The 16,280-nt window shown below is 38.1% G+C and overlaps 1 protein-coding gene across 10 annotated transcripts in view; it reads right to left on the bottom strand.

The window, feature by feature from the left end:
- The window catches only part of LOC124612900 (MAGUK p55 subfamily member 7), a 269,487-nt gene that overhangs the window by 99,766 nt on the left and 153,441 nt on the right, over nucleotides 1-16,280 (bottom strand). For 4 of the 10 annotated variants that reach the window (XM_047141364.1, XM_047141366.1, XM_047141367.1 and 1 more), the window contains one exon: nucleotides 1,837-2,175. In XM_047141364.1, coding sequence (XP_046997320.1) covers nucleotides 1,837-2,175 — 339 coding nt within the window. The remainder of the gene's footprint in view (nucleotides 1-1,836; nucleotides 2,176-16,280) is intronic. The other 6 variants (XM_047141372.1, XM_047141373.1, XM_047141374.1 and 3 more) reach the window with 3 other exon arrangements.

The following is a 16,280-nucleotide window of genomic DNA, read 5'->3' as shown; positions in this document are numbered from 1 at the left end:
AACCTCTGCACTTACACCACCGACATGGCCCAATTCAAGTGATTCTACATATGCCAGTAATTCCTCCTCTTCATCCCCCCAGCAACGCAGAGTGTGGAAGCACTCTGTATAATTAGGTCAATGATGAGACAGCAGCCTTAAGTCTTAAATCTCCAATACGTTCCTCAACTGTACCAAGACTGATATGGGTGTCTTGCAGATATAATCATGCAATTCTCTTGTGTTTCTACTGTCAGAAAATTAGTGAAGAAAGTAAGGGTTCTGTCAATGGCAATGACTAACATCAACAGACTTTAAATATAAAGTGTCCTAAAATGGCATTAGCCGAAGTACATCACGAAATTAAACAAAAGTGTTATGTTTTGCAGATTGCTGCAAGTGTTTTAAGGCCACCTCTGAGTAAAATTTCATTACCGGATCTGGTATATGCATATGCTGTGACATAGAGCTTTGGGGTTTGAAAATTTCAGAAGAGACACTGAGGTTGAATATACAAAAAGAGCCCAAAAAAGGTGAAGAAACTGGTTGATGAGTTTCAAATGACTGTATGACAGAACAGGAAAATTTATATTTCGGTTCTGACTTAGATTCTGGAGGTGAGACTGACATGGTATCACAACATCAAAGTTATTCATCATCAAAAACTGGAGTGGAATTGACAATTTTTTCAATTTTTTGCTGAAGATCATGATCTTAAATAAAGGCAATTTTCAGGAGATATAACACACCTTACCCTCTTTCACATGTGTAGAACATATTTCATTTTAATCAATCCCAATGGAAAATCTTCCAAAATCAAATTAATGTTCTAATGAGATGTTAGGAAAAAAAGTTTTGAAAACAAAACATTAAAAATTACATTTTCTGTATAAATGACAAAGAACTGGAGCAATCAATGCATTTAGATTTCAAATTTATTATTCATAGCCCTTTATTACTCACACATGACAAATAAACATTTTTATTCATAAAAATCAACTTTACTCATCATTCATGAATAACAAATAATAATTTTAATGTGTATGTGTTGTGTTTCATTTGAATAAATTTTGTCCAACTCTCCCAGGGACTACTTGAGCTGCCCTTCTTTGTATAAAATCAAATTCCTCTGGTAGCGAATTTCACATGGGTCCCACGCACTAGAGTAATATTCTAAGATGAGACATACAAGTGTTTTGTAATCACACTTATTTGTAGAATTACTGCATTTTCCCAGTATCCTACCGATGAACCAATGTGATCACACTGTTTCATATCCTCACAAATGCTTACACCACAGTGTTTGTATGAACTGGCTGATTCCAACTGTGACCCATTGATACTGTATGAGAGGTAGTCATAAAGTTTTGATTTTGTTCAGTTTTTCAATCTTTTGGATTTTGTCATTTACGAGGTACCACTGTAATCTTATGAATGATAGAAAATTTGGACTGTGGCATGGGGAATTCAATATGCATCAGGACTGTAGACATGTACCTGTAAACAAACAAGCAACTGATCGTGAAAATTTATTTTTTTAAGGATGTAGTTAAAACTTCATGACTACCCTTCATAATCACAAGATACTACTTTTCTGCATTTTGTGAAGTACAAAATTTTACATTTCTGAACATTTACAGCTAATCTTTAGGTCAATCTGAAATCTTGTTCATCATGATATACCAAATTATGAGCAGGTAAACTATTTTTGTGTGAAATCTACATCTGTTTTTTAACAGACAATGTCATGTATTTCAGTTTCATTTTCTAAAATGTCATACTTGTGCAAAACAGCAAGACAAACTAATACCCACTATCTGGCATGGATGAGTCCAAAGAGAAATTCATTATACTTACAAGGAATGGGCGTCTTGTATTTATCAGGATCAGTTGCTATGAGCCGGCGTTTGAGCTCATTGCGCCCAACACCTGGAGGTCCAATCAAGACCAGAGGCCTCTGCAGTCCTGGACGTGGGTACAGTTTGGCCACTTCCTCGTAGGTTGCTATCTCCTCGCGGTCAAAGTCATCATTCTCTGCTGTGTCATACATAATCTTTTTAGTTTTGGGTTTAGAGGCACAGCGAGGGGACTTTGGGGACTGGCATCCTGGTAGGACTGAAACAGAGCACAGACCTACAGGGAAGTTAGTGGGAAGCAAATGTAAGCCTAATGTCCAGACACCATTGTCTTCTCCTCCTGAAACCGATAAAAATAAAAATGAAAATCAACGAAACAAAACTGGCTAGTTATTACCAAAGCAAAAACAAAAAAAAAAAAAAGCACATGCAAAACATTAAGAACACAAGTCATAAATACTGGACATCTGAACTGAAGAAAAGTTTACAACTTTACAACAAATGAGAGTGCTCCACTGCTGTATAAGAAAACACTATTTGTAGCAGTTCTTGTGCATCAAATGGAGACCTCACACTCCCATTCACTGCCTTTTTGACATTTAATGTAAATAATAATTGTGTGAGAGAAGTGCACAGGGATTTTGAAAAATTACTGTAATTTTATAAAGAATTAAAGATAAAGTTATTTTTTGTTTTATTATGCAAGAGCTTAAACATCTGGAACAGTTGTGTGAGAAAATTACATTGTCAGTAACCATACATATACTGACATAAAACAAACATACACAAATAAAACAAAAGCAAAGATCCATTACCACAGAAAAACTAAAATAGTTCTGGTGCCTGTTCTGTGCTTTACTTTTCTTTTAATGAAACATTCATTTGTTGACTGTGCATGGAAACTTGTAAAAGAGGAGTATGAGGGAGGAGTAGGGGAGCTCGATGACAGGTGTGCAAAAGATATGGTATGTATTCCTCAAATGCCTGCAGTAAACACAGTCAGAGCGTGAACTTTAATCTGCATTGACATAAACTGAGGGGCCAAGAGTATACTGGCATCCCTTGGAAAAAACTCTGTGTGATGCAGGTGATGCTTCTGAAGGTATGCAAGTGAAGGTGCCAGAGTGAACTGATGAGTTCAAATTGTGTGCAGTTGTAGGGGTCCATAAATTTGTGAATTTTGTGGGATAAATTTCATTAGTTGAAGCCTCTACATCCACTGCCAGCGATGTTACTGTGAAATTAAAACATCAGCAATAATTGATCCGATATCACTAAGAAATTATTTGACAGTGACTGCTGAGTCTTAATGCGCAGTGTTCATTGCAATTGTCACACATCCTCGTCACCTATTACACAGGACTTCCACTGCAGCTTAGATACAGAGTTGAGTTAAAAAGAAGATGCCGAGAGAGAATGAGGCTAAAGTTTTCGAGTTCATGTGATAGCCAAATTTACTGATCACAATAATAATGGCATACCATTATTAAAATGGTGTGTGGAGTAAAGTGTTAGTTACATGATATGGCATTGGATTGCACACGTGTGAACCTGACAAGAGGTCTGGCAAATTGTATTTCTCAGTATGTTTGTGGTGACGAATTTAGTAGTAATGGCGAAAGGATATTATACATGTCATTAGTTTCATGACTATCATCTGTGGAAGAAAAAGCAATGGGTGCCCAGAGACTTCAAATCACACATCATGCCCATATTGCTAATGCCTCAATGCAAATTTTCACTCAACATCCATCCCCTATACAGTTGCTAACAACAGTCTCTGAAGAGCCTGTACTAGCAGGTCATCCTATGACATTTCTTGCAAATTAAAACTAAGTTCTGAAGACCCATGTCACTGCCATTTCCTAGCAAAGTTCAACTTAAATAGTTGAACATGCTTAAAGTTTCAATTAACTAGTGTTTATTTCTTTCTTTTTATTCTCTCTACACACTCCCCTGAAGATTATAGTGTAGAATAGTGTGCCTGCTGCTGAAATACAGCATTCAGAGTAAATTCATTCTTCGCCAAAGTAGGCACAGAGTGGTCAGAATGGAGTAGAGTTATTGTTCAGAATTTGTCTAAATGTGTACATGTTTTAAACTTCAGAGAACAGGTATTTTATTTGCTGCACTGTTCTTATTTTCAGTCAACAGAACTACAAGTCAAAACACCTTTTAGCTTAATACTTTCATTCACCAGAAGTTGTCATTGCAAAACGTTTTTGAATGCATTGAAAATGGAACAAACGTATTTTGTTGTGTATTTTCAGGAAGCTGGGAGTCTGCCAATGTGAGTCACAGAGCACAATGACCCAACCTGCAGGATTCTAGTTTTGCGTTGCACATAAAGCTTTCAGAGCATCTCCGATAGAAAAGGTGAGCATTTATACATTGAAAGTGGTAGATAATGGAAATATTATGGGCATAATTAAAATTGTACAAGCAGGTTTGTATCAATAGTGCTTTGTTATGAATATTGTCTGTATCTTCTTTGCACTTTGTTATGGTAATTTCAGGAGGAGTGAAGACCAAGGGAGTAAATGCTACCAGATAACCTAGAATGGGCTCTGTAAGACAACAGTGGAGGGATACCACCTCTTAGAAATGTCCTGTCATAAATGTAACGATGTTTCCTCCACTTTATACTCATTCAGTGTTGGTAATCCTGATGATCAAGGATCGCAATGTATTCATGCATTCCACGCCAAAAATATAGTGTCAGCCCCAAAACATCATTCCAAGGATGTCAGGACAGCATGAAAATATGGCAGTCACTAGATATAAATTCCCTCTGATGGGTATGAGACACAAATGACCGGTTTTTTCAGAAAGCAGGAGTGATCACTGTGCCTCATGGAAAGCATTTCACCCACCAGTGAAGTCCTATCCTGCCATATTTTGTGTGTTTTAAAGGAATTCTAAGCTAAGAGGGTTTCCTTACATCACACAACTTGAAAGCTGTAAATTATGATGAAGACCTTAATACAGGCTGAATTAGAGAAGACTTTTACAAATTATTTTGTCATGGAAAATCACAGGACTGACTGATGTAGAATGCTATAGGACAGGATTTAACAACACTCTGATTTTAAGTGTGAGCAATCGTGCCTGTTCAGGCTGCTCTGTGTGAGCAGAGCAACTGTGGTGTGGTGGAGAATGAGTGGAATGTGTGTGCATCATATGTTCATGACAATACTGTGCAAGTGCCAACTGCGAAATAGGGGACTGTCAATTATGAAAGCACTGACATCTAATAGCAGCAATGGCAACTCGGCATTGTGAAACCCTGAGAATTTTCTGCATTTCAATCTGCAGTGCAAGGAATCTTGTCCTTTTACACAAAAAGAGGGGTTCATAAAATGTTTAGGGTATCATAAGACAATGAATACTTACAGGAAGTTCAATTTGCAAAGGCACTTAATGTCTTACCATGGCAAATAATATGGAAACATAAAATTTAAAGGACTTGAGCATGTAACAAGAAATTTTAAAACTTAAAAGGACGCTCTCTGAAGAGGTGTGGGAAGAGACAGAAAAATCAAGTGAGTGTGGTGCCTTTCAAGTGATCTAGAAAACTGCGATAATTTTAGCAATGTCCTTCACAGACAGTGATTCAATAAAAGAAAACTTAGTAGTTCCTGCTGAATACTTATCTGTCTTCAAGCAGAACAATTTTGCATGGTGCCATTATCAAACTTGACAAGATGCTAAAAGTGGCAACTCACCCTAAATAATGAAAAGTGTAGGTCATCCGCATAAGCACTAAAAGAAATCTGTTAAATTTCAGTTACATGATAAATCACATAAATCTTAAGGCTGTCAGTTCACCAAAACACCTGGGAATAACAATTATGAACAACTTAAATTTGAAATGATAATGTGGTGGGTAAGCTGAACCAAAGACTGTGTTGTATTGGTAGAAAACTTAGAAGATGCAACACTAAAGAGACTGCCTATACTACGCTTGTCTGTCCTCTGTTGGAGTACTGCTGTGTAGTATGAAATCCTTACCAGATAGGACATTGAAAGGCAGCTCATGTTGTATTATCGAAAACACAGGAGACGGTGTCATGGATATGATACGCAATGTGGGGTGGCAATAATTAAAAGAAAGACATCTTTTGTTGCAGTGGCATATCTTCAAGAAGTTTGAATGTCCAACTTTCTCCTCCAGATCCGAAAATATTTCGTTGCCATCCACCTACATAGGAAAAAATGATCATTGTAATAACATAAGGGAAATCAGAGCTAACATAGAAAGATACAAGAGTTCATTTCTTCCACATGCTGTTTGAGAGTGGAACGACAGAGAAATAGAGTGAAAGTTGTTTGTTGAACCCTCTGCCTGCCACTTAAATGTTAATTTCACAGTAGTCATGTAACAATGTTATGAGAAGGAAAGCTGATACTCACCATATAGTGGAGATACTGAGTCGCAGATAGGTACAACGATAAGACTCTCACAATTAAAGCTTTTGGCCATTAAGGCCTTCGTCAATGAGACAGACACACACACACACACACACACACACACACACACACACACACTCACGCAAATGCAACTCACACACACAACTGCAGTCTCAGGCAACTTAAACCAGTCGTTTCAGTTGTCTAAGACTGCAGTTGTGTGTGTGTGTTGTTGACGAAGGCCTTAATGGCAGAAAGCTTTAATTGTGAGAGTCATTTTGTTGTGCCTATCCGCAACTCAGCATCTCAACTACATGGTGAGTAGCAGCTTTCCTTCTCACAATATTGTTACATTCCATCCTGGATTTTCCATTGTTTGACAGTAGTCACATAGATTTGGATGCAGACAAGCATATGTCCAAGACAGGTCATGGTAGACAGGTTTCAGAGCCAGTCTGCAAAATTTTTGTAAGTTTACCCTTTGGTGATCTATGAAAATGTAGGTATTGCAAGCACACAGCTGTATATGACATTCTTAGCAGCATTGAAGGAAGAGTGGAAATTGTAGATTTGTCATGGGTTTATTATTTGTGTGTCTACAGAAGGAGCACCAGCCATTTTGGAAAATAAATCAGGATTCATTGCACAACTAAATGAGAAAGTGAAGAAGGTTTGAGTACCCAATTTGTACAACAGGAAAGTGAAAAAGTTCTGAGTGCTCAATCTGTGCTGATCTGCAGTTTGAAGTAATGCAACGCAACACGCAATTTAAAGACAATTTACATTTCACCAAGTGTTTCCTTCACAATCAGTTTCCTCATTTACACAAGTCCCCACATGGCTCCACACTCTATCACCTGTGAAGATGCTTGCAGATCTGTGCAGTGTGCACACCGTATGCTTGCTGGGCACATTTGCTGTGAGGCCCTGGTATAGAGTAACCTCAACAGCTATGTCTACAATGCTTATGATAAACTAGAGAAAGCATATCCACACTCTCTTCATGAGAGATGTAAGTTCACACCATTGTCATTTGTCAGACTTAATCTTAACAATTTGTAGGAATGCCTGGAACATACACCAATGTGTAACTCCAATAGTACTGACTGTAACACGTATCAAACTCACACTGCACAGGATACATAAAAAGAATTACACTGGAATGGTGCAACTTCTATGCAGTTAACACAGAATAAACACAAAATTTATTGACAAACAGTGAATATCAACAAGCAGATCATGAACAAATTAATGACAACAGGACATACTGCTTTGGCATCTTTTAAAAGAAAGAAACCACAAATGCTGATTGGTTTGAACCAAAGCAAGGTGGAAAGTAGAATCAATGATACAAAGACTAGAGAAATTGCATAGAATAAAATGTATGGCTTGGTTACAAATGAACCCTTGCACCAGTATGGAGATGTTTTCGGAGCCATTACGAATAAGGAGACAGCTTGGCAGTATGACAATAACTTCTGGTGAATTTGAGCAAAAGTTCACAGGACACTACAACATATGGAGAACATCATTCAAAATTACAAGGAAACAGAGAAGGTCACTCGTCCCACTGCCTATGTGTACTCTATGGCTTCTACTGGGAAAAGGTTTGAGTTTAAAGGAATTGGTAAAATAATTATTCTGTGTGCTAACAGGGGACTGTAAAAGGAGGACCAACTATGAATATATGGAACAATCAATACATGCAGCAAATATAAGAAATTAAAGTTACTGTTTGTCAGAGGAGCACAAACTGGCATTGATAAACAAAACAGCCTTGAGAGAAATAACCACAAAAATTTGCAAGAGTAGCAAAGGACAATGTGAATATGGATCCAAACAAAATTACAGCACACATAAACTGGAGCTTGTGAAAATGATATGAATTTTATACTGTTCATGACCCAACTTGAATTTTCTTACTTTCCTACATTTCTGCAAGTTTTTCAGTTTTAATCTGCATTTCATAACCATTAAATTAGGGCCATAGTCTACATCCACCCCAGGAAATGATTTGCAGTTTCAAATCTGGATCTGAAATCTCTGTCTTACCATTATGCAATCTATCTAAAATCTACTCAAATAACTTATGGGTGATGTCATAAACAACCAGTACTATTTCGACAGGGCCCCACCCCATCACTTTCAAGACAACACTGCAGCAAGTATATACTGTGCACGTGAATTTAAAACCTCAGTTTGCAGAGCAAGTCTGGAAACACCACACACACACACACACACACACACACACACACACACACACACTGTAATACTAGTGCCACCACACAACCAAAGATTACCAACACCAGAATATCTCAGTGGTGAAAACTACTAAACAGTGGATGAGGTACATTACCTCTGTCCCTCTTTTCCTTGACAAGGGAGAAAGCAGGATTCTAGGCATAATTTAAGCAGAAACCTTTATCTTTATTTACATGGCTACTTGCTAATTTAATCTCAACTGATTACTTAATAACACTATCCCAATAGCTGGAAGTGTGTACCAGAAGCTCCATGTTGTTATATTCTACAAGATGAAAGGTGCGAAGGCAATGTTCTGCAATAGCTGATTTGCTTGGCTGTTGTAAGTGTGTGTGTGAAGTTTATGCTCTGTACACTGGTCCTCCACAGTGCCGACAGCCTGACCATTAAATGACATGTCACAATTGCAAGGAATACAATATACACCTGCCTTACGCAACCCTCAGCTATCTTTGACGGAACCTAAAAGGACCCTAATCTTTGGTGGTGGTCAGAAAACACGATTCACATCATATTTCCACAAAATATGACCAGTCTTGTTGGAAATGCTCCCTGACGAACGCACAAAGGCTGTATATCTCAGTGCCAACACGCTATTACCATTACTAACCCAATGCACAGAGGGTCGACAGTGCACTGCACTTCTGATCTGTCTTTCATCACATCCACACCTATGGAAGGTGACCTCAAGGTGGGTTAACTCAGCCAACGAACTCTCAGAGTCTGAAATGACATGGGTCCTATGAACCAAAGCACAAAGTAACCCTTCATGCTAAGCCCGGTGATGGCAATTATCAGCAAGTAGATACAAGTCAGTGTGAGTAGGCTTCCTATAAACAACATGTCCCAAAGTACCATCAAAATTTCTCCTCATAGAAACATTAAGGAAGGAAGGTAGTCATTCTTTACCACATCCAATGTGAAATGGGTATTTGCTTGGATTAAAGTCAGGTTTTGTTCAATGCTTGTTTCTTGAAGTTGTCCAGAAAAAAATTTGCAATAATAGGTAACAACGGCTTTCAATTGCAACTCCATCTGTCTGCTCATGGTATTGGTCATTGAATAAAAAGTAAGTGGAAGTCAAAACACGTTGAAATAGTTTCATTAACTCAACACATGGTAGGTTAGCTCCAATTTTACTGACAATCAGGTGAAGCTTTGCTACTTCAACATATCATGCAGCAAAACATCTTGCTACTCTCTTGAGCCCATTAGTTGGCCAGTGTGAGCATCACATTATGAACTCGCCAGATTCCTTACGTCAATTAGAAATACATCGTATGAAAGTGTTCAGCATTCAATACTGATCAATAAACTATATTGCTCGGCAAGGGCTGTAGTTTTCAATGTATCCTTGTCCGACCAATATAGTTTATTGATCAGTATCAAATGCTGAACACTTTCATAAATGTTCACGTTTGTAGTGAACACTTTCATGCAATGTTCATGTTTGTAAGTGCATTTTGAGTTCTCAAGTTCACTCATTGACCCTTTGTGAGGTACCTTTACAAAAGACAAAATGCGTGTGGTAGGGTCTTTTTTAATGTTATATTGATGAAATTTTGAATTTGGGTTATTCATTAAGTGCATTTGAATACTATAATATTCTACAAAGTTTTTATGTGGTCTCTCTCTTCACTTGTGTTCCTGTGTCTGGTTTGTTATGTTTAATAGAGGTTAGGTTTGGTGTCAAATTAATGAACCTATTTTGACATGTGTTGACTTCCATTTACCTTTTATTCAATGACAGCACTTTGAGCAGATACATAGACTTGCAATGGGAAGCCCATTTTCACCTATTATTGCACATTTGTTTATGGAAGACTTTGAGGAACGTATCTTGCAGTTGGCAGTTTTGAAACATGTCCCCCCCTCCCTCCAGATATGTAGATGATATTTTTGTTGTTTGGCTTCATGGAAGTGGGAACTTGAATGATTTTTTTAGATCACCTGAAATCAGTCCATCCAAATATTCATTTCATGATGGAGATGGCAAAGGATGGCTGCCTTCCCTTCCTTGATGTGTTGGTTAGAAGGAAGGTTGATGGTATATTGGGAACGCTGTTTAAAGTAGGCCTACCCACACTGATGTATCTGCAGACTGATAGTTGCCACCATCTTGATCAGTGTGAAGCGGTACTTCATACCCTGTTTCACAGGGCCCATATCATTTCAGATCCTAAGAGTTTGTCAGTTGAGTTAATGCACATTCAGGTCACCTTCCATCAGAAGAGATATAGTGATAGATCAATCAGACGTGTTGTACTGTTGACCAACTGTCCACTGGATGAATACCAAGCTGGCACCAAGGTGCATGGCCTTTCTGACTTACATAGGGAGCAAATCCAGCAAGATTGGTTGTATTTTGCAGAAATATGATATGAAATGTTCTTCCAACCTCCATCTAAGATTAGGGTACTTTTACGTTCCTCAAAGATGATCTTGGTTTGCATAAGGTGGGTGTGTATTGTATTCCTAGCAGTTGTGGCTTGTCACATATTGATCAGACTATCAGGACTGTGGTGGAGTGTTGTACCATAAGGGTCACATATGCTTACAACAGCCTAGCAGATCGAATATTGCAGAACACTGTCTTGGCACTGGAATACAACAACATGGAGCGTCTGGCATGCATGTCCAGCTGTTGGGATAGTGTTATTAAGGAGTCAGTTGAGATTAAATTAGCAAGTAACCTTGTAAATAGAGATGAAGATTTCTCCTTAAATTATGCTTTCTTCCTTGTCAAGAAACAGAGGGGCAGAGTTAATGCTACCTCACCCATTTTTGGTAATTTTCACTATCAATACCCTAATCTTAGATGGAGGTCGGAAGAACATTTCACATCATATTTCAGCAAAATACAACCAATCTTGCTGATTTGCTCCCTGTGTAAGGCAGAAAGGCCATTTACCTTGGTGCCAGCTTGGTATTCACCCAGTGCACAGCTGGCCAACAGTGCAACATGTCTGATCCATCTATGACTATATTTGTTCTGATAGGTGTCAGTTGTCTTTGGTTGTGTGGCGGTGTTAGTGTTTCAAGTGTGTGCGTGTGCGTGTGTGTGTGTGTGTGTGTGTGTGTTATCTATCCACAACTGTTCTGCAAATTGTTTTAAATTCACTTGCACAGTGCTTACTTACTGCAGTTTTGCCTTGAAAATAACATAGTGGTCACCAGTCAAATATGGCAGTCGTTGATGATGTCACCCTGCTGCTTTCCATTAAGTTACCTGAACACTGTATACACCAGGAGAAACTCCGGTCTCATATCTGAAACCTGTGACTCCCGATCTTTTCCCTGTATATTAATCCTGCTGCTTTCCATTAAGGTACTTGAACGCTGTATACACCAGGAGAAACTCCGGTCTCATATCTGAAACCTTCTGTGACTCCAGATCTTTTCCCTGTATATTAATTTCTTTCATGACTTAAACCAAATGTTAACAATGATTTACTTTTGCCCCATTCTGCTACAGTTTCGCCTTGCCTTCTTTTTCTTTTTTTGTGCTGTCAAATTCCATTTCTCCAACAAAACTAATTTTTTTCTGCTACTCAGGGACTTTACCACACATAGTGTGGTTTAGCATCAGTATCAGTATACCTCAGATCAAGTTGTCAAATGAGCCTCATGGTATGTAGGAGCCGTATGTCCTCTCTAACAGAAATGGGAGAGATTCTACGTGAAGTGGCTCTTTATTTGTACACAATATTGCAATCTTTTGCTACTTTTCAAGCCTCACCATTAATGTGGCAACTGCAGCTTGTGACATAAGGTTAGAGTAGTGGATCAGAAATTGTAAGGAATTAATTAATTTTAACTGTTCTTGATGTAGGCAGTTTGTATTTAAGGAAAACTGTGCTGAGTTTGAAAGATGTGGTTAAGTTTCTGTTCCTTATATTTCATTAGTAACTGTCTTGATTACCAGGTGTAAAGAACCAAATTACAAGAGTTTTCAAGGACCATAGTCACAGGTGTTAAGAAGCTGATAGTGTGTGACTGCCATAGTTTTATAAAATATTTGTACTATCCATACGTGACAATTAGTATGTATTGTATGAATCAGCAAGACTAACAAACTACTTTGTAGATATTGCGAGGGGCTTAAGAGTAAGGCATACTGGACATTTCCTGTTCTGCTGACTTCCGTTGATCACCTGCCAATGGACCCAATTGTCATAATGTTTTCATGGCCATCAAAATATTTGTTATCTGCCATAAGCATTATCTAATTGCATATGCTGTGGACAAACTGCAATTCTTAGCAGGGGCTAGAATTGCTTGCCACCAGAATCGATAAACTGGTTGTTTTTCAGATCCATCATTTACATTATTTTAAATGATAAACAGAAAAACAGCGGAGTTTTAAATCAGAAACTTGCTTATATACATTTGTGAATAGGCTTAATTCTTGTAACGTCTTTTTTGATTTTCGGTAATTTAATTGATTTATTCTAGCTAACGTATTATTTTTGCCACGAGTGAGAAGTGCCTGACTTGCCGTAGAATTGTTAGTTCCGGGGTTTGGTGTGATGGATGCAGTAGCTTTTTTTTCACTGGGGGGGAATGCAGTGGCGTGGGTGTCGGGAAAGTGGATCAGGCTCATCAGTGGTTATGTAGGATTTGCAGCAGAGATAGGAAGATAGTGGAACAGGAGGGGAAAATTGCTGCCCTTCAGGCTGAACTAGATCAGGGTAGGGAAGATCTGGACAGGTTAAGGATGGAGAAGGGCAAAGAGAGGTGGGAAGTGGCAACAGGTAACAGAAGGAACAGGCCTAGAACTAAGTCTGACAGTTTTGTGGTGAATGTCAAAAATAAGTTTGACCTGTTGCTTCAATTAGAAACTGATGAGCTTCAAGCAGAGGTAGGTGTAGACAGGACACAACAAACTTTCAATAGGAAATTGAAAAAGAATGTAGGAAAGTCATTGAAAAGGAAGAAAGTTTTGTTGTTAGGCAGTTCTCATGCCAGAGGTGTAGGCCAACTTCTGCAGGAGGAATTAGGACCAGAATACCAGGTCACAATTTTTTTCAAACAAAGTGCTAGTCTGGATCAGGAGACAGAGGATTTAGGTTCACTCTGTAAAGGATTTACCAGGGAAGACACCGTGGTTATTGTGGGAGGGCCAGGGAACAGCATCGACAGAGATTCTGGGTACAGTATAGAGTGTGACCTGGTAAAGATTGCGTCAGCATCGAGACACACCAATGTTGAATTTGTATCTGTCCTGAGACGCCATGACCGGCCTCATTTGAACTCTTCTGTTGGGAGAGTTAATTTGGAGTTGGAACGGCCCACTCAGTAGGTGGGACTACACCAGGCACGGCCTACATCTCAATAGGAAAGGGAAGGGGAAACTGGCTGGGGTAATAGCAGGAAATTTAAAGGGGGGAGGCACTGCCATGAATGGTAAAATACCACTGGTTACAGGTGTTGCAGCAGCACCTTTTTTAGGATAGGTAAGACAGAAAGATGTCAAGTTCTACGAGAGGTCAGGATTGAATCAAATCTTCAGTTTAGGAAAGAAATTAAACAGCACAATTCTAGCACATTCGATCACCAATCACAGCTGTCAATTAGAAATTTTCACCAATCACCAGAAATTTTATCTCCACCAAGTTGTATCTCAGTCCTAGGTAATTGCATTGATGAATTAAAGTCACCCAACCCAGTTGACATAATCTGCCTCTCTGAACACCATGGGACCACTGGTATATGAACTAGGCCTAAGCACAATGAGAAACTCAGACTGGAGAGTACTGCAAATGTTAGAATAATGAAAGGTTCTCATAAATGTATAATTAAAAATAATGTAAGTATATTTCATCAAAATATTGGGAGTTTAAAGAATAAAATAGATGAGCTTCTGGTTTGTTTAGAAGATTTAGAAGCTGAGGATGAAATAGATATACTATGCCTGTCTGAGCATCACATTGTTAATGATATGGATAAGGTAAATGAAAGTGGATATAAGCTCTCTGCACATGTAATGAGAGAAAATATTGAGAAAGGAGGAGTTGCCATATATGTCAAAAGTTATCATTGTGCAAAAAGTATAGAAACAAAAAAGGTTTGTGTAGTGAAACATATAGAAGCATGTGCCTGTGAGCTTAAATTAAATAAAGGCACATTTATAATTGTAACTGTATATAGGTCCCCATCACGAAATTTTCATCTATTTCTGAAAAATTTGGACTCCTTGTGCTATCTGTCAGACAGGGGGAAGCAAACTATTATTTGTGGGGACTTCAATGTAGATTCTCTGAAAGAGGGTAATAGGAAAAATGACCTTGAAGTATTACTCGGTTCTTTCAATTTGACACCCGTTATTGATTTTCCTACTCGGGTGGTAAAGGATAACAGCTCACTGATAGATAACTTCTTTATAGACCAAGATAAGTTTAACCAGATAAATGCTCAGCCTGTTGAGAATGGTCTTTCTGATCATGGTGCACAGCTAGTTACAATGTATGACATAGGTCCATTCAGCAATACTAAACAGTCCTCCAAAGTAGTACGTTCAGTCAACGATTTAACAATTGCAAATTTCAGGGAAAGCTTACAGCAGTTAGACTGGGATGAGGTGTACCGTGAACCTGATGCCAATTTAAAATATAATTTATTTCATGACATTTTTGAAAATGCATTTGAAAACTGCTTCCCCAAGAAAATAGTTAAATATACTCATAAGAAACCTTGTAACAAACCATGGCTTACTAAGGGTATAAAAATATCTTGTAACTGGAAAAGGGAAATGTATCTGACAGCAAGAAAGAGTGGTGACTCAGAAACTATCAAACATTATAAAAACTAATGTGTTATATTAAGAAAAGTCATCAAAAAATCCAGAAGTATGTGTATCATGTCTGAAATCAGCAACTCTGATGATAAAATTAAAACAATTTGGAATATTATTAAAAGAGAAACAGGTCAACCAAGAGCACAGGAAGACAGTATTACCATCAAATTGAATGAAAACTTTACAAACAAAAAGTCAGAAGTTGAAAATATTTTTAATAATCATTTTCTAAATGTTGTGGATATAGTAGGATCCAGGTGTTCATTAGAAGATGCTAGGCTGTTAATGGAAGAGGCCATACCTATGCAATTTGATACAATTGAAATCTCACCCACTTCTCCCTCTGAAATTAGGAAAATAATAAACTCACTTAAAAGCAAAAACTCACATGGAATTGATGGCATTTCCAGCAAAATACTAAACACTTGTTCTCAACAGATAAGTAAGATTCTCAGCCACCTGTGTAATAGCTCTCCGGAACAGGGCATTTTCCCCGATAGACTGAAATATGCTATTGTTATACCATTGCATAAAAAGGGGGATAGATCTGATGTTAACAATTACCGTCCAATCTCCCTTCTAACAGCTTTATCCAAAATTTTTGAGAAAGTAATGTATTCAAGAGTAGCTTCACATATCTGTAAAAATGAAGTACTAACAAAATGTCAGTTTGGTTTCCAGAAAGGTTTTTCAACAGAAAATGCCATATATGCTTTCACCAATCAAATTTTGAATGATCTGAATAACCGAACACCACCCATTGGGATTTTTTGTGATCTCTCAAGGGCTTTTGATTGTGTAAATCATGAAATTCTGCTACACAAGCTCAAGAATTGTGGCATGAGTGGGACAGTGCACAAATGGTTTAATTCGTACCTAACTGGAAGAGTGCAGAAAGTTGAAATAAGCAGTTCTCATAATATGCAAAGATCAGCACATTCCTCAAACTGGGGAACTATCAAGAATGGGGTTCCACA

Source organism: Schistocerca americana, chromosome 4 (genome assembly GCF_021461395.2).
Source record: "Schistocerca americana isolate TAMUIC-IGC-003095 chromosome 4, iqSchAmer2.1, whole genome shotgun sequence".
Classification (NCBI taxonomy): Eukaryota; Metazoa; Arthropoda; class Insecta; order Orthoptera; family Acrididae; genus Schistocerca; species Schistocerca americana.
This window is presented reverse-complemented; position numbering and strand designations above follow the sequence as displayed.